The 19,594-nt window shown below is 40.8% G+C and overlaps 1 protein-coding gene and 1 pseudogene across 3 annotated transcripts; one reads left to right on the top strand and one right to left on the bottom strand.

Moving 5' to 3' along the window:
* The window catches only part of LOC124009922, a 106,003-nt pseudogene extending 93,760 nt beyond the window's left edge, over positions 1-12,243 (top strand).
* Positions 12,244-14,288: 2,045 nt separating this feature from the next.
* Positions 14,289-18,405, bottom strand: lhx8a (LIM homeobox 8a). 3 transcript variants are annotated; one of them, XM_046322175.1, is made up of 8 exons: positions 17,919-18,405; positions 16,918-17,070; positions 16,485-16,606; positions 15,888-16,108; positions 15,597-15,700; positions 15,213-15,308; positions 14,895-15,123; positions 14,289-14,722 (listed from the first exon to the last, which is right to left on the bottom strand). In XM_046322175.1, exons 1-8 carry the CDS (start codon positions 18,000-18,002, stop codon positions 14,646-14,648), a joined length of 1,086 nt encoding a protein of 361 aa, XP_046178131.1. In that variant the 5' UTR covers positions 18,003-18,405; the 3' UTR covers positions 14,289-14,645. The 3 variants fall into 3 exon arrangements, with proteins under 3 accessions (XP_046178131.1, XP_046178132.1, XP_046178133.1); XM_046322176.1 differs by having other exon boundaries at positions 14,925-15,123; XM_046322177.1 differs by lacking the exon at positions 17,919-18,405 and adding an exon at positions 17,599-17,707.
* Between the last annotated feature and the right edge of the window lie 1,189 nt (positions 18,406-19,594).

Below are 19,594 nucleotides of genomic sequence, written 5' to 3'. Positions count from 1 at the left end.
GGTTATGTCGATACAGGACACATATTACTGTGGATATAGATACTTTTGTACCTGTTTCCTCCGGCATCTTCACAAGGTCCTTGGCTGTTGTTCTGGGATTGATTTGCACTTATCGCACCAATGTACATTCATCTCTAGGAATTCCTGAGTGATATGACGGCTGCGTGGTCCCATGGTGTTTATACTTGCGTACTATTGTTTGTACAGATGAATGTGGTACCTTCAGGCATTTGGAAATTGCTCCCAACAATGAACCAGACTTGTGGAGGTCTACAATTGTTTTTCTGAGGTCTTGGCCGATTTCTTTTGATTTTCCCATGATGTCAGGCAAAGAGGCACTGAGTTTGAAGGTAGGCCTTGAAATACATCCACAGGTACACCTCCAATTGACTCAAATGATGTCAATTAGCCTATCGGAAGCTTCTAAACCATGACATAATCTTCTGGAATTTTCCAAGCTGTTTAAAGGCACAGTCAACTGAGTGTATGTAAACATCTGACCCACTGGAATTGTGATACAGTGAGATATCAGTGAAATAATCTGTCTGTGAACAATTTTTGGAAAAATGACTTGTGTCATGCACAAATTAGATGTCCTCACCGACTTGCCAAAACTATAGTTTGTTAACAAGACATTTGTGGAGTGGTTGATAAACGAGTTTTAATGACTCCAATCTAAGTGTATGTAGACTTCCGACTATCTCGATATCTCTGTGTTTACACAGGCAGCCCGATTCTTATCTTTTGCCCAATTAATGGCAAAATATCTGATCTGATTCGTCAAAAGAACAATTAGTTGGAAAATATCAGAATTAGGCTGCCTATGTAAACGCAGCCCTAGGGACATACCTGTGAGCAATTTGAGGTAATGATAATTCCCTTGTGCCCAATTTGCTGATATTAATGTAGAATTTAGTAGAATCTCCCCCCTACCACTGATACAGGGTTAAATAGGTTTTCATCCCCTTGAATTCAGTGTAGGATAATCTGATCCTAGATATGTTGTTAATGTTAACTTCAATCGAGCCCAAGCGTAGCCCCCTGGGCCATTGGCTGGTTCTTTATCTTAGCCCTGCGTGCTTCAATGTTGTTGTATTGACCATTACAATTGAAAGGCAGCTCACCCCCACACACACAGTTCCCATTGTCAACAGAATCTAACCCATTGAATCAAAAGTCTGGTACTGGATCCCCACACTAAACAGCTCGGTGTTGAATTCCCCTCATAAACCTCAAGTGTGATTGACAGGCTGTAACCTTGGCAATGATTAAAGTAGTTCTTTAGTGGCGGCTGCGGAGCGGTGATAAGGCTGTTTGTGGAGCCGGGCTGTGAGATAGGGAGTGGTGTGTTTACTCCCAGCTAGCTAGGGCTCTCACATCTCATCCGCTAATAATTAGCACTGTGTTGTTCTCCCAGGCTTAAAGGATTACGATGGAGTTTAGTCTGGAACACGTGTCGGGGGGAGACTACACCATCTCAACCATTATACTGAAATACTGGAGAGGATCATCCTGAAATTCACCAAAAATGCATTGAGATATTAAGAACAGAAGGGAAGAGATAGTTGACCATTTTAACATCATTGTATGTGGGACTGTTACATCATTGTATGTGAGGGCTTTTCTTTGAATGTGTGCTCTGTACTCTACAGCCACCTAGTGCTAATACTGTATCAGCACTGTGTCAAAGTTTTTCTTTCTCTATAGAAAAAAATCCATACTGTTCTACTTCAATATCCTGAAATGTGCCAACCCTGCTGTCCTCATCAACCTCCAGTGTCCCACCACTCAGGTATTCATAGCATATTGGTCAATAACAGTATTGACTCATAGAGTACATAGGTGGAGTTATTGTTAAAGGCCCAGTGCAGTCAAACTATTTGTTTTATATCTTATTGTACAACAGCTGATGAAACTAACACTGTAAAAAAACAAAAACTAAATATCAGTGTTATTTCCTAATAGTTGCTGGTTGAAAATACAATCTACACAGAACCTTCCAATCAGCAGGTTTGCATGGGTGGGAGTTCCCGGCTTTCCATGGTGACCTCAATTGGTTAATAGACCAATAACAGAGAGAGTTCCAAACCTCTCTGCCAATAACAGCTAATTTTCAGTTTTCCCTTTCCCACTCAGACCACTCCCAGACAGTCAGAGGAAAATTCTAGCTTGAGAAATAGTTGTTTGCTAAAAAGCCATTTTTGTCCATTTTTTATCAAATTTGTGACAGTAAAGAACTTAATTGTCGCTCCAAAGTTATTCGATATTGATATAAAAACGGTTGCTTTGGGGCCTTTAAAAAAGGGTGTCATATCAGCTTACTGGGTATTCATGAGTGTGTTCAATACTTCCTCAGATGTGTGTTTCCAAGTGCCCGGACAGATTTGCAACCTACACAGATATGCAGTTGCAATACCAAATCACTGCAGCCCCCTGGGAATATTACAGGCTGTTCTGCAAACCAGGATTCAACAACCCAACAAAGGTATGCATGTAGGCGTAGCACTGTTTGGAAGTGTGTACTGTTAGGATGTGAACTGCTTTCATCGCGTGTAACAACGACTAGTTGTCTAAAGCAGGAACAACCTAAATAAACTGAAATTAAAAGAAAAAGAAACTACACTATGAAACAAAGATCAATTATATAAAGAATGATTGTAACGGCCGTTGGTGGTGGAAGAAGGTGAGGACCAATGCGTAGCGTGGTAAGTGTCCATCTTTTTAATAAAGTAAATGAACACTGAACAAAAACAACAAAGTGAACTAACGAACGAACGAACGAACGAACGAACGAACGAACGAACGAACGAACGAACGAACGAACCAGTTCTGTCTGGTGCAGATATAAACACTCAACAGAAAATCACCCACAACTCAAGGGTGAAAACAGGCTGCCTAAGTATGGCTCTCAATCAGGGACAACGATTGACAGCTGCCTCTGATTGAGAAACATACCAGGCGAAACACAGAAATACCAAATCATAGAAAAATGAACATAGACAACCCACCCAACTCATGCCCTGACCATACTAAAACAAAGACATAACAAAAGAACTAAGGTCAGAACGTGACAATGATAGTAAAAAGATTTGGGGCACCTTAAATGAAATTTTGGGAAAATAAGCCAACTCAACTCCTTCATTTATTAAATCAGATGGCTCATTCATCACAAAGCCCACTGATATTGCAAACTACTTTAATTACTTTTTCATTGGCAAGATAAGCAAACTTAGGGATGACATGCCAGCAACAAACCCTGACATTACAAATGATGAAAGACAAGAATTATAATTTTGAATTCCGTACTGTCCGTGTGGAAGAGGTGAAAAAATTATTGTTGTCTATCAACAATGACAAGCCACCAGGGCCTGACAATCTAGATGGAAAATTACTGAGGATAATAGCAGACGATATTGCCTCTCCTATTTGCCACATCTTCATTTTAAGCCTACTAGAGGTCGTGTGCCCTCAGGCCTGGAGGGAAGCTAAAGTCATTCCGCTACCCAATAATATTAAAGCTGGCTCAAATAGCCGACCCTTAGTAAACGTCTAGAAAATATTGTGTTTGACCAGATACAGTGCTATTTTAATGTAAACAAATTGATAACAGAATATCAGCATGCTTAAAGGGAAGGACACTCAAAAAGCACAGCACTTACTCAAATGACTGATGATTGGCTGAGAGAAATTGATGATAAAATTATTGTGGGGGATGTCTTGTTAGACTTCAGTGCAGCTTTTGACATTATTGATCGTAGTCTGTTGCTGTAAAAATGTTTGTGTTATGGCTTTATACCCTCTGCTATAATGTGGATAAAGAATTACTTGTCTAACAGAACACAGAGGGTGTTTTTTAATGGAAGCCTATCCAATATAATCCCGTTAGAATCAGGAATTCTCCAGGGTAGCTGTTAAGGCCCCTTGCTTTTTTCAATTTTTACTAACAACATTCCACTGACTTTGAGTAAAGCCAGAGTTTCTATGTACGCGGATGACTCAACACTATACACGTCAGCTACTACAGCGACTGAAATTACATCTACACTCAACAAAGAGCTGCAGTTAGTTTCAGAGTGGGTGGAAAGGAATATGTTAGCCCTAAATATTTATAAAACCTGAAGCATTGTGTCTGGAACATAACACTCACTAAACCCTGACCCTCAACTAAGTCTTGTAATAAATCATGTGGAAATTAGGCAAGTTGAGATGACTAAACTGCTTGGAGTAACCCCAGATTGTAAACTGTCATGGTCAAAACATATTGATGCAGTAGTAGCTAAGATGGGGAGAAGTTTGTCTATAATAAAGTGATGCTCTGCCTTCTTAACAACACTATCAACAAGGCAGGTCCTACAGGCTCTAATTTTGTCGCACCTTAACTATTGTTCAGTCGTGTGGTCAGGTGCCACAAAAAAGGACTTTGGAAAATTGCAATTGGCTCAGAACAGGGCAGTACTGCTGGCCCTCGGATGTACAGAGAGAGCTGATATTAATAATATGCATGTCAATCTCTCCTGGCTGAAAGTGGAGGAGAGGTTGACTTCATCAATACTTTTATTTATGAGGTATTGACATGTTGAATGCACCGAGCTGTCTGTCTAAACTACTGAAGCTCGGACACCCATGTATACCCCACAAGACATGCCACAAGAGGTCTCTTCACAGTCCCCAAGTCCAGAACAGACTATGGGAGGCACACAGTACTACATAGAGCCATTACTACATGGAACTCTATTTCACATCAAGTAACTGACACAAGCAGTAAAATTGTATTTAAAAAACAGATTTTAAAAAACAAACATTGGCACAGACACATGCATACACACATGCACGCACACACGCACGCACACACGCATGCACACACACACACACACACACACACACACACACACACACACACACACACACACACACACACACACACACACACACACACACACACACACACACACATACATACATACATACATACATACATACAATAACATACGCACTATACATACACATGGATTTAGTACTGTAGATATGTGGTAGTGGTGTAGTAGGGGCCTGTGGATACACAGAGTGTTGTGAAATCTGTGAATGTATTGTAATGTTTTAAAATGGTATAAACTGCCATAATTTTGCTGGACCCCAGGAAGAGTAGCTGCTGCTTTGGCAGGAACTAATGGGAATCCATAATAAATACAAATACCTCACACCCAGGCTACTGAATTGTGCTGCGTTGTGTTAAAGATTATGAATTAAAGACAGAGTTTTAACACTTTTGTAGTTTTCTGTTCACGGAGCGTAACGACAATTAGTACGACATGACTGACACTTCTCCTCTTTTTGCTTTAAGCCTGTTGCACAAGTGTTACGAGACGAGGACTGTCCATCAATGATTGTGCCTAGCAGACCGTGTAAGTACAGCAAAAGAATGACAGCAACTGGTGGGCAATAAGGAAGAAGTCATGATACTGAGTGATCTTGTCTACTAGTCCTGCAGCGTTGTTTTCCTGACTTCATCACTCTGAATGGAACCCTGACGGTGGCCAAAAGAACCCACTTCAAAGACGCCCTGGACAAAGCCCGCAGTGTGACTGAACTAAGAGACGCCGCCAAGTGAGTTACAAAGACACCCACACATGCATGTGGATGTGCGTATACATGCATGCGGGCACATATAGTACACACACAAACATGTCTGTAATTATGGCAGTTTTATAATGGCCATTGTCTCCTGCAGTGGCATCACAGGTCTGGTGGATGCTAAGGAGGTTGGGATGAAGATTGTGGAGGACTACGCCGCCTCATGGAACTGGATCTTGATGTAAGAAGTCTTACTGGCAGAGATACACTGGGTTGAGTTCTTATAACAGACAATGAATTGTGCTGTACGGTACTTTATTGTACTTTTACGCTACTGTAAAATACTATATTTAGAGTGTGTACTGTGTGTTATTTCCAGAGGTCTGGTGATAGCACTGGTGGTCAGTCTGATCTTCATCCTGCTGCTACGTTTCACTGCTGGACTCCTCCTCTGGTTCACCATCATCGCCGTCATACTGGTGATCGCTTACGGTCGGTCTGTGTGTGTGTGTGTCAAAGTTATTAGAGTTTTGTGTTTTTAATATTTGTTTTTATTTCTATTAATTTTAAGACGTTTATTCGAAATTCAGTTTAGTGTCAGTTAGTTTTCCGATCCACTTTAATAGTTTTTATTTAGTCTAAGTTTTATTAAAAACATATTATATATATTTTATATATATATATTTAGTTTTTATATTATTTAGTTGAAGTTTTAGTGTGTTTTGGGGATGTCAGTTCTTGCCAGTGCGGGACAGTAATGTGTAAGGTGATGAGTCAGGTTATAGGTTAGGTTTAAAGGTAGACTCAGCGAAATGACGTAGATGCACAAAGTAAACTGTAATAGAGGGTCAATTTCCACAACAACCAGGAGCGGTGAAGCGCGAGGTTAAACGTCGCCGCTGTTCTGGTCCCGTAGCTACCACGTTGTAGTAGCGTGAAGCGTACCCGTGTGCACATGCGCAGATCCTCTGTGTGACTGTCTGTGTGAGAGCAAGGTTTTGCATCATGCTCATCTCAATGGGCGTGTTCGAGCAGTCCAATTTGATCAAGTCGGTTACCATCGTAACCGACTTGTAACTCCCCTTTCTATGTGTGTTACATTCTGGGGATAGAAACGGTCCGACTTGCACCCACATGGCAGGTGCATGAAATTAACAAAAATAATGTGGTCAAAGGTCATGAAGTTTTGACCGCAGTCAACCTCAAGTTTCTGCAATTGGAGGCTCTATTGTCGACCAATCATAAGGGGGGGGGGGTATGTGACCCACACGAACGTGACCAAAGGCGTGACTGAAAAACAAACCAATTTTCCGCAATTTATGTGTGCAGTGGATATATACAAATGAATTTGATATTTGAGGCTCTGTCTCACTAAGGGATTGTACAATGTACACACATAATATCATATTATGATTTCAGTTTGTGAGTGTGTGATATGGGGGTTGGAGACATGTTTATTTTGACATTACACAGAAAACCTTTTAGAAACAATGGCAACGCTGCCATGTTGATCGGAGCCTCTTGCTGTTGAAAAAACACAGAAAGTTAGACTTTCAGCTGTCGCAGATGCACCTCCCCCGACTTCACTCCAATTTTGTCTACAGTTGTTTGCTTTAGCCTTTACCACTCAAACGCGGCCAATATCTGCGGTGCTGCTGTGGCAACGGGTGTGTTCATTATTTATTTGATTTACAAATAGTTTTTTCATGATTAGTTTTCATTTTAGTTTCAGTTTTAGTTTACTATAATAAAGTGTGTGTAACTGTACATGCGCGTGTGTGTGCATGGCCGTGTACCAGTGTGTGTCATTGTGTGTCTGTTTTTACCTCCCTAACCTCTGCTTCCCGTGTCTCTGTAGGGATATGGCACTGTTACCTGGAGTTCTCCCTCTTGAGGCAGCAGCCCGGGGCAGATGTGACCATCGTAGACATCGGCTTCCAGACAGACGTCACGGTTTACCTGCATCTCAGTCAGACATGGCTCATCTTCTGTATGTCATCACCTCACTCATGACAATCTCTCTCTCTCAGCTTTGTCTTAGGGATAAGCCTCTTTCAAACCATTTAGCCTGATTACCAGTTCCTGTAAAAGTTGAAAATTAGTAAATAGATGTTTTGTAAATACACAGTCTGTCATTTACTTAATACATTACATTTGGAGAGGATAATTTGGGTTAGGATTGATGTTACTATGGTTTGATGTTACTATGGGTTGATGTTACTATGGGTTGATGTTACTATGATTTGATATTACTATGGGTTGATGTTACTATGGATTGATGTTACTATGGGTTGATGTTACTATGGTTTGATGTTACTATGGGTTGATGTTACTATGGGTTGATGTTACTATGATTTGATATTACTATGGGTTGATGTTACTATGGGTTGATGTTACTATGGGTTGATGTTACTATGGGTTGATGTTACTATGGGTTGATGTCACTATAGATTGATGTTACTATGGGTTGATGTTACTATGGGTTGATGTTACTATGGGTTGATGTTACTATGGGTTGATGTTACTATGGTTTGGCTCAGACGTTCTGCTGTGTGCCCCCCCCCTCTCTCTCTCTGTTAGTGATAGCGCTGTGTACCATAGAGGCCTCCATCTTGATCATTCTGATCTTTCTGAGGAAGAGAGTATGGATCGCTATCGCTCTACTAAGGGAGGGAAGCAAGTAAGTCGACCAATAGTAACAGTTTCTCTCACAGTAACTGCTTGTGTTCTCTCGCTGTCTTCACGACTGTTGTTTGAGAAGAGTTTATTTACAATGTTCTTCTTGTGCCTCTGTCTCTAGGGCTGTTAGCTACATCATGTCAACACTTTTCTACCCAATCATCACCTTCCTGCTGCTGGCCGTCTGCATCTCCTACTTTTCCGTCACCTCTGTGTATCCTCTTACTGGTGTGGTGTTTCTCCACTAGAGGGCGCTTGTTGGTGCATTTCTTTCGTCATCGTGCTGTTCATGATTCCGATCCCAGATTCTATAAAGTATATTGTATTGAACGACTTATGGAATACAGAAACAGAGACACAGAGATTGATCTAAGAAAGTGCTGTTTTGTTGTGTATTGTTGTACAACAACAACATGTTTGATGCTTAATCAGCGTTACACACAGATTCCTGGCCTCCTCTGGAGATGCCATCTATAAAGTAATGGCTGCTGAGCCCAACTGCATGTACGCAAACAAGACATGCGATCCTGAGGTAAGTCCCCTTTCTAAGTATCCTGCAGACATACACAGAAACTCTGGTGTGGAGTACCCCCGATTTGTATAAATAGTCGTTTATTATCACAACCTCCCTCCCAGACTTTCAACAAGACCAACGTGTCCAAGACGTGCCCGGGCGCCCAGTGTACATTTGCGTTCTACGGCGGGGAGACGCCCTACCACCGCTACCTCTTCATCCTCCAGCTGTCCAACCTGCTCATCTTCCTGTGGCTGGTCAACTTTATCATCGCCTGGGCCAGTGTACCCTGGCTGGGGCCTTCGCCTCCTACTACTGGGCCCGGAGGAAGCCCCAGGACATCCCCACCTGCCCCCTGTTTTCTTCATTTAGCAGGGCCATACGGTAAGGAGCCTTCCGTACCATTCTGCCAGTTCGTTTCACTATGGCTCAGCGATTGTTTGAGAACGGTTTTTAGGTGTTTGGAGCGTTTGGGAGGTTCTGATTTTTTTTTCATGATGGACTGACTAAAGATGTGTGTGTGGCTGGGTTACAGGTATCACACTGGCTCGCTGGCATTTGGTGCTCTGATTCTGGCCCTGGTTCAGATGGCTCGACTTATCCTGGAGTATCTAGATTCAAAACTCAAAGGTGAGTTCGGCTTCATCTAGTCGTGGATGTGACTCTGTGGAGTAACTCATCACTAATGGTCGGTGGTCTGTGTTCAGGTGCCAGTAATGTGGCAGCACGCTTCCTGCTCTGCTGCCTCAAATGCTGTTTCTGGTGTCTAGAGCGCTTCATCAAATTCATGAACAGAAATGCTTACATTATGGTGAGTAGTGTGATGTGTGTCTATATGTATTGATATTATTACATGGTTTTGATCTGTGTTAATCGCTGCATATGTAGCAACTGTATCAAGGGTAGATTAGCTACGGTGTATGCTATAACTCAATATGGTCCCATGGTCTGTGGGTTCCCTCTAGATTGCAATATATGGGAAGTGCTTCTGCACATCAGCTCGAGATGCCTTCTGCCTATTGATGAGAAACGTAGTAAGGTAAGGCCCTCTGAAGCCAGGGGTTGGATTATTAGGCTACCCAGTGTTGGCTGGCACTTCACTGGGGTAACCTTACTGGGTTCACCCCTTTTTCCTGCAGGGTGGCGGTGCTGGACAGAGTGACAGACTTCCTACTGTTCCTGGGGAAAGTGCTAATAGCAGGGAGTGTAGGTGAGTCATTGCAAAAAAACATATATTTATTCTTGTGACTACGTAATCATCCTTTTAGGATTAACAGTTGATATTTTATTTGACTGCAATCAGTCAAAAGTCACGTTTTAAAGTCTAAATAAACGAAGAAGCATATCTGTGGGTTTTTCAACAAGCTCTCACAGTTTCATGTCAGAATTAGATATTCATCCATGTTTCTCAAACGTTGAATTTCAAAGTTGTACCAAATGTTGAATTTCAAGTGTTTAAGGCTAAGTTTAGGCATGAACTCCCAATTCTTAAGGTTAGTCATTTACTCTGAATGATTAAGTTAATAGTTATCGCTGGATTCAAACTTACAACCTTTGGAATCAAAGGCAGATGCTTACCGAAACCTACTTTAAGGTAACAGCGCTCACTGGTGCCACCTAGTGGCCAGTTTCCACAAACTCCCGACGTCCTCGGACATGGATGGACGTCGAATACTGAATTGTATCACAGGTGACCTGGCTGGGGTATTTACAATGTTGTGTTTTTTGTGTGTTGCAGGCGTCATAGCCTTCTTTTTCTTCACACACAAAATACCAATTGTTCAGGAAGATGTGCCATCCTTGCATTACTACTGGGTACCTCTACTGGTAAGATACAACAATAGAAAGGGTATAGAAATGGGTACATCCTACATTCAGCTGGGTATTGATGGTGTAGTATCGTGTCTTCTCATTGGCAGACGGTGATATTCGGGTCCTATTTGATCGCTCATGGATTCTTCAGCGTCTATGCAATGTGTGTGGACACGCTGTTTCTGTGTTTCTGTAAGTATAGCCTACGTATTGTTCTTCATAGACGTGCTTCCAAAACACTGTGGTGTTGGTTTTTGATTCATTTCCATTTTAAATCAAAAATAACATCTGAAGGAATCCACCTGCTCTTATCCTTGGATATTCAGTCGATCCCAATATCAACGCTTTGACCTTCTTCTTTGTTTTACACCGTGGCTGTTCTCTTGATTTGCTTCACGTTCTATCTGAGCACCTCTAATCCCTCTCGCTCATCTCCTTTCCACCTCTCCCTTCCTCCTGTATTCCTTTCTCCACTCCTCCCATACACCCCTCCAGGTGAGGACTTGGAGAGGAACGACGGGAGCCCTGAGAAACCCTTCCTCATGTCTGCTGAGCTGCACAGTATTCTGAGAAAAACTGAGCACCACTGAGGAATGCAACAGTCTCTCCTAAAAACTAATAGCTTTACTTCTTCCAAGTTATTTAGCATGCTTTAAACTGAACAGAGCTCAACTCTGGCTACCTACACTATGCTGTCTATCAGCTAACAAGGAGATATCAGTCCCTAATGGAGAATGAGACCACTGACTGTGACTTTTGCAACTCAGAAACTTTGAAAGTCTTCAGAACTAACATTGACCGATTTTGAGAGACTCATACGAACACTAACATTGACTATGACATGTGTGATCATTAGAATAACTGTTAGACCTAGAGAATCGAACAATGAGACTAATAGACTTTGCTACTGCCTTACCTCAAGACTCGGGACTGACAGGCAGGAACTATTTTGGAACAAGTTCAGGTGGTCAGACTTCACTGTGACTTGTGCTGATACTGAAATCAACGTGTAACTCTCTGGTCCAGCGAGAGAGAGAAACACTTCTGGTTTGCTCCAAACAGATCAGAGGCTATGCATATCCAACATGCAGTGCACTACTGTATCATCCCTAGTATCATTATTAGTCCTCAGCAGCTGTACTGTAACTGCAGTTTACATGGACGATTGCCCTTACTGCAAAAACAATCACGCCATGAACTTCATTATTTAGAACAAAAGGAACCTTTTGGGTGCAGCAGACTGACATAACTCTAAATTGTGGTCCGACTAATACTTGTTCTGCAGACTTTTAGCTAAATCAACCAGTTGATTTATGCTACTCAAAGTCAATATTGGGTACTAATGGAGTTCCAAATATTCAGCCACTAAAGGTTAAGCAACAACAGTGTCAAGGACAATCATGATCAAATTCTGCCCTATATCCCACTACTGCAGAAAACAGTGCAGTTTGCAGTCAAAACCTGCATCTGTGATGACCTTTACACCCACACATGGGCTCATGTAATGTATAGCACGGGTAGCCTAGATTATGTGTGATACCCTATATGTACAGTACCAGTCAAAAGTTTGGACATACCTACTCATTCCAGGGCTTTTCTTTATTTGTTTACTGTTTTCTACATTGTAGAATAGTGAAGACATCAAAACTATGAAATAACACATATGGAATCATGTAGTAACCAAAAAAGTGTAAAACAACTCCAAATATATTTTCTGTTTGAGATTCTTCAAAGTAGCTACCCTTTGCATTCTCTCAAACAGCTTAGTGAGGTAGTCACCTGGAATGCATTTCAATTAACAGGTGTGCCCTTTTAAAAGTTAATTTGTGACAGTTGTGTTGTGACAGGGTAGGGGGGGTATACAGAAGATAGCCCTATTTGGTAAAAGACACTGTCCATATTATGGAAAGAACAGCTTAAATAAGCAAAGACACATTTCAAGAACTTTGAAAGTTTCTTCAAGTGCAGGCGCAACAACCATCAAGTGCTGTGATGAAACCGGCTCTCATGAGGACCGCCCCCGGAAAGACCCAGAGTTACCTCTGCTGTGGAGGATAAGTTAATTAGCGTTACCAGCCCCAGAAATCGGCAATTAACTGCACCTCAGATTGTACCTCACAGAGTTCAAGTAACAGACACATCTCAATTAACTATTCAGAGATTTTTTTCAACAGGACAATGACCCAAAACACACCTCCAGGCTGTGTAAGGGCTATTTGACCAAGGATGAGTGTGATGGAGCACTGCATCAGATGACCTGGCCTCCACAATCACTCAACCTCAACCCAATTAAAAAATGTTGATTGGTTTAACACTTTTTTTGGTTTCTACATGATTCTGTGTGTTATTTCATAGTTTCAATGTCTTCACTATTATGCGACAATGTAGAAAATTTGGAAAATACATTTTAAAAACTTGAAGTAGATGTGACCAAACTCGACTAATACTGTATGTATGGGGCGGCTAGCAGTTTCAAATAAGGGCTCCTGTATATCTAATATGCTCCACCCCTGCTGTATGAATAGTGAATAGACTTCAAACCTGATGTTTCACTTAACTCAACCAGAGCTCAGGATTTGAAGGCATGTCATCTCTTGGTCTTTATGAGATGTCCTTACAACTGAATGGTGTTACTTCCTGGCAAATGGACTGCTTTCCATAAGCCATACATATACTGTATGTTGTCTGATAGGAAAGCCTGCAAGCAAAATAATTCCTATGCCTAGTTTTGGCTGATTGGTGGATTAGTTGTCTGAAGTGATTTTCTTTTTACCTTGATCACTGTGGCTCTGGCAAATACTTGGTGTGTCAGTGTCACTGCAATGAAGACTCATACAAAAACAAATGCAGTTCTGTTAGTTGAGCATAAGGTGTTATGACAACTGCAGGTTCTAGTTAGCGTGCCTAGCTAGTGGATAATTTAGGTTTTTACTTTAGGCTAAACATATTTTAGACTCCTGACAATGGAAGGATGTCAAAGCCATTTGCCGAATTTGTACGGTCAGTGGTACAGATGAAAAAAGTGCTACATTTTTAATATTGTCAATTACTTGTACATGCTCTTTTCTACATTTTGGGATCCGTATTTAATGTATTTTTAATTTGGGATTTTCTTTTGTAAGATGTCAATGAACGTGAAGTGACTTCTATAAATAAAACACATTTGAATAGTTCCATGTGCTTTACAGCATTTGCTGTGCCACAATGCAATTACACCATTAAAAGTGTACAAGCATGACACAAATCCACAGCTATTGCAGCTAAGACCTTTTTTTACACCGAACCATAAATCTCAAATACCAGTCTATTCTCCCTCAGTTTCAGTTAGTCTTTTCCACTCTCATTCCAGTGCTGGATCAAGAGTACAATGATGGTTCAGCCGCTCGACCCTACAACAATACCAGCACTCTGAGGATGCTCCGCAGACGCCGGACAAAAAGACAGACAAGTAGGAAGAGAGAAAAAGATTCAGAAGACTGAAACGACGAGGGACTAAAGGCAAGAGGATGAGTCTCAATGTTTTAATGGCATTCTTGCCCATGGGCATGTGCCAGTGCCCATGCGAAATAGTCTACCAGCAACAGAAATGTGACTTTTAGGCTCAACAAAGACCATTCAATCAGTTAAAATGTGAAGTGTGTCAAATGGCATTATGATCCTCATGGACATCAGAACAAGCATCTAGTAAAGTCCAGTCCCTCATTGTCAGCAGTGATCATATGGCTTTTATTCAGTATTTCTTCACAGCCATCAAAAACAGAGCTCAGCTATATATCAGCGACAAAATAGAAACTTAATAGATCAAATCATTTCATTACTTTAAACAAAGTGCTGTCACATGCAAATAAATTAAATATGAAATTTCATAACCAATATAGATACTATATATATATATTAACAACAAAAAGTTTAGAAATCAACCTCCTTATTTTACATTAAATTCTGACCATTGGATCTCCTTCGATAAACCCTCAAATAATTTAATGTAGGTGCCCCACACCCTTTGATGGACGGTGAGTGTCGCTCCACAGCATTCTGACCGGGTTCTGCAGGGGGTGGAATATAACAATCAGGCATGGCTGATTGGCAGCTGTGTCATGGAATGGGACATAATAGGCTGGAACACCAGCGAGGATGGAGAGTGCACTGAAGAACACAAACATGCTATTGTTAGTCCAAAATCCATTATTGGTTATAGTAATATTGATACACTACTCATTATTGTGATTTCAAATATTGTGACTTCAGATCTTTGCACTGATTTCTAAAACAAAATTAGATGTCACTCATGATACACAAGACATGTAAAAATATGAACCTGTGATCTCCAAGTGCCGACTTTGCTCACCATCCATGTATGTGTGCAGTGCAGTAAGCATGGGCGTGTGCATGGGTGTGTCTGTTGGTATGTAAGCTGTGTACTGGAGATCATCCAGGGGTGGCGGAGAGAGCCTGGACTGCTGTAGCGATGACATTGCTGTGGACGACATGTGGTGGTTGGGGCTCACGTGCTTCTTATGACGAGCTCTGCAGTTCTGGAACCAAACCTGGAGATGGAACAGGGGTGGGTTAAGCTTTCTTTGTAATTTCAGGGACACCTAATTATTTGACTAGGCTAAAATGTTAGCGCGCTAACCTGGATGACCCTGCGACTGAGACCAGTCCTCTCTGCCAGTTTCTGGAGGGTCTGAGCATCCGGGTTGTTGTCCTGAGCAAACTGAGCCTGCATCACCTGACAGACAAGATGCAGAGAATGCAAGATGCACACATGAATATTGACCTTGGTATGTTTTTGGCATTTAGGCAGACACTTATCCAGAACAACTTACACAGTTAGTACATTCATCTTAAGATCGCTAGGTTGGACAACCACATACCAGGCATAGAAAGTACATTTTTCCTCAAAGTACAGTATCTATCAGCAGAGTGAGCGCTTGGGGCGTGTAAAGTGCAATTCCAAAAATGCATGTCAGTGGTTTCTGGGGGAACAGAAAAGTACAAAATAATCCATGATGTTCACCTGTAGCTGGTCTGCAGTGAAGCTAGTGCGAGCCCTCTTAGTTGGTTTGGCCTGGGACCCTTCTTGCTCTAACGGTAGGGCTCCCTCTACATTCACACCTTTTCCTGTAAGGACATGTGACCACAGACATTCAGTTATCAATGAATGTTTCAAAAGAACAAGCTTCAAATAAATTGCTACATCATCAATGTGTTGAAAAAACACCTGTGTACAGTGTGAATATTGTACAATAAACACCTTCTCAAAATACAGGCCTTCCTGTTCTTTCTATGCACCCTTAATGTTGCTTACCACTTTCCATGGCCTGTTTCAGGTTGTCCAGCATGCAGTCGTAGTGGATGCGGCACAGCACCCTCTCCTCCACCAGGGCAAACTCTTCCCCCGTGGAAAGCTGGCGCTTGCAGGAGAAGCAGGCAAAGCAGGCCAGGTGGTAGGTATTGCCCTTCGCCCTCCTTACCCAGTCGTTGGAGTGGATGTTCCTGCCACAGCGGGCGCAGCGAGTTCCATACTTCCTGTGAGAAAGTTGGATTGTATTTAACATGACACTGATATGTTTGTAGTTTACAGTAAACTACATAATGCAACACATTCGTATTATACAATTTTGCATGATAGGCCAAAATACATTCTAGCCTACTAATAATGTAGAACTGTGGGGAATGCAAATATTCTATATAACAACTCTTATAAACTTGTATACGTGATGAAAAGTTAGATGTAAAAATACATGTTCAAATTGAAGATTTAAACCTTTGTTCTCAAACAAATTGTAGGCTGAGGTGGTGCATGGCCTCATAGGGCCCAAGGTAATGTCAACACTTAATTCTAAGAATCAATATTTTTTATTTAAACAGGCTTAAGATAAACAATCTGAGGCCATATAATTACCTGAAGTAGTCGAGTTTGCAGAAAACCTCTCTCTCTTTGATGTAACAACTGACATGCCTTCCAAGAGGAGTTTGGCACACGCTGCACGAGAGGCACTTCACGTGCCAGCACAAGTTGTTCACCTGAAATGTAGCCATAACAGTCCGACCTCAAACATTTATTCAACCGAAATAGTAGCTTCATCTACAGTTTCAGTACACGAAAGGCAAGTATGAATATCTTTCAATGTCAGTGAAATGTTTAATATTTTTTTAAATATCTGATCTGAACTGAAATGTAATTTATTTGGGCTAACTTAACAAATAGGTCAATGTCAAACTTTCTTCTCAGTTGAAAATGTGACTACTGTAGGCCTATTAGTTTATGGACGTGGGACAACCATTCAACATAATACTTTTTGGTTGAATAGGCCTAATAATGCCTGTCAACTTACCTTGAGCAGGTATTTGTCAACTATCTCCGAACCACAACTTGCACAAAGGCTTTTCCCCAGAGAGGCTGATGCCATCGTCTGCAGTGTCGAGGATGACGACAAAGACGATGACGGTGAATATGACTCGTCTTCAAAAATGTCTTCTGAGGTGCCCTGGATATAAAATGGAATAAATGAAAGTCAAATAAAACGTACAAAATATTTTCCATGTGTAAACTACGGACAAAAATGTATGTTTGACAAAATGTTGCCTAACAGTTTGGAAGTTGTCATAATTTCCACTGAAGGTTTTACGCATACTGAAATAGGCGTACAAGTAAAAGTAGGAATCACAGGTAGCCTATGTTCTGAGTGTCGGGAAGATGGCCCTACACATCTCTCCTTAGGTATCGTGAGGGGTCAAAAGAAATTGGAGCAAAATAAGCTACCATCTCGAATAATACAAATTTACAAACCAAATTGCACGATTCTTGAGAAAAATGTTATAGCCTACTTCAAGCATTTTTCGCAACAGGATGGTTCACATTACCAACTCATCCGTTTCCGATGTCAAATTAGTTGTCTGCAGGAGGGCAATTCTCAAAGTGAAATTTAAGACACATTATCGACCAGAATAGGATATATATATATATTTTTTTTAAGCCTTAATGGCCAAATCAAATAAACAAAATGTTTACTGACTTTTGGCCATTAGCGCCATTGCAGCACTCTTCAAACCAACGTGCGATCAGCCCGCGGCTGTCACAGCTGCAGGGGTTTATTTTTGATTAATAAACGCACACTCCCTCAGGTAATGAATTAACTGATTTGTGCCCAAGAAACTAATATAGAATGTCGTTAACTTGGAAGCGAATCATAGCCTATCGGTTTGGAGTAACCACAATTCGGTCCAATTATAGGTCGTTTAAACTAGTGGTAATAGCAAGAAATGAAGAAAAATATTCTCAAAACACGATGAATGCTCCGATACTTTATTTTGCCAATATTGAACATAGGCTTACCGTGCTGTTGGAAATTGAGTTGAACCCATTTTCAATATCGTCCACCTTGGAGCAAGCCAACATTAGTTCACTTTTCCAATACATTACTTGTAGTCCTAAAACAAATCGACCAGGAGAATAATCCAATATAGTCCAGTGTCAGAGGCTGCTGCACCAACCGTGCTCCACTGAAACCGGTCTTCACATTACTGAGGGTGTAGCTTTTTCCCTCTCCATTTTCATTATGACGGTCTTGGCCGCACCTCCTTTACCACATGCCCGCCTTGTAGTGGATATGACATGTTATCCATAGGGCAAGTATTTCGATGTAACCTTTGATCTTTTGGTGGGGGACATATGCAACAATTTTCCTGGATAAAACGCTCGTGATTAATTCCCATTTCACAGTAGGCTACACGCTGATCCAATGCCAAACGTAAAAAGAAATTGGAACAAAATGTAACTGCCCATTTAGGCCTGGTGTATATCTTACAGCTACTACTGTAGCCGAATGTTTGCATCCTTAGTTTCAGAAAAGAAAGAACTCGTACAGCCGCAATCATTTCTTTTTTAATCCACCCCATTAGGACTAACCGGTGGCATCTGGGCAGAAAGCAACCGACAGCACCCAATTTTGTCTTATTGTATCCCAGCTGAGTTCAGTATCGTTATTGCTACCTGCAGCTGATTATGATGGTGGTAGTAGTTCAATGAACAATGGGCCCTATAATTGCTAAATACAAGCAGGTTTGTGAAACCTCTAATATTTAAAAATAATTTCTTGTTTGCCCATTATTTCTTTTGGCATTGTACGCACAAAGCATTAGTTAAACCTGATCGGCGTGGGGACCCTTTTCAATTGGAAAAGCATTATAAGAATGATCATAATGCAACTCTTAAAAGTTATGCGATGTATGGCTCTCTATAGCAATTGTTTACCTTCCCTGTTTTACTGAAATGGTATAATTTTGCTCTAAATTAATTTTTCAGCACGTCTCTTTTATTTTTTCGTTTTCATAATACAAATGCATGCTAATTCTAGTATAGTGGTGCTCATTTGCTATAATAGCCAGAATAATATTTAATAATTACTTGTATTGACGTTGAGTTATGCTAACTGTGATAGCCTTGTGCTAACATTTATGCCTGTATTAACGTTTTATTTGTTTTTACAAAGTTCGTTTCTTGTTTTGTTTTCATAAGAGAGCAGCTGACCACTCTTGACTTTGTGCGCGTGACATCAGTACTGACACATACACACAGTGGATTTTTTTTATCATCACCGTTGAAAATATTTTATTAAAGTATTTTGTAAATGTTATCCTTTCTTTAAAATATATGTATTTATTTGTTATCATCAATGACATTCTTTCAGATAGTCCTAGTTTAAACGTGCCAATTACATTCATACAAATGCTTTTTATTATTATTATTATAGCTACATAATTTTTAAATGATAATTTGATAAATCCTACTTACACCCCATTTTTTCCAAAGTGCAAGAAATCGATTTCTTGTCATGGAAAAATATGACGATACATAATTATTATTAGATTCACCGTTCCTAGAATATGGAATTATCACATTTCACGAGCAGACAGAACCATTTAAACCTTTCTCTGGGCTACCACTGAAACTCACTGAATCTGATCAAATGAACGGTATGCTTATTATAATGTGCACATTTTTATACTTCG

Source organism: Oncorhynchus gorbuscha, linkage group LG22, assembly GCF_021184085.1.
Source record: "Oncorhynchus gorbuscha isolate QuinsamMale2020 ecotype Even-year linkage group LG22, OgorEven_v1.0, whole genome shotgun sequence".
NCBI lineage: Eukaryota > Metazoa > Chordata > Actinopteri > Salmoniformes > Salmonidae > Oncorhynchus > Oncorhynchus gorbuscha.
This window is presented reverse-complemented; position numbering and strand designations above follow the sequence as displayed.

Excerpts from the sequence above, each read along its gene's own strand:
- lhx8a (XM_046322175.1), bottom strand. The coding sequence starts at position 18,002 with ATGTATTGGAAAAGTGAACTAATGTTGGCTTGCTCCAAGGTGGACGAT. Across the intron at positions 17,071-17,918 it reads ACTCAATTTCCAACAGCACG|GGCACCTCAGAAGACATTTT; the intron begins GTAAGCCTATGT and ends TTTTATATCCAG. Across the intron at positions 14,723-14,894 it reads TCGGCACTTGGAGATCACAG|TGCACTCTCCATCCTCGCTG; the intron begins GTTCATATTTTT and ends TGTGTTCTTCAG.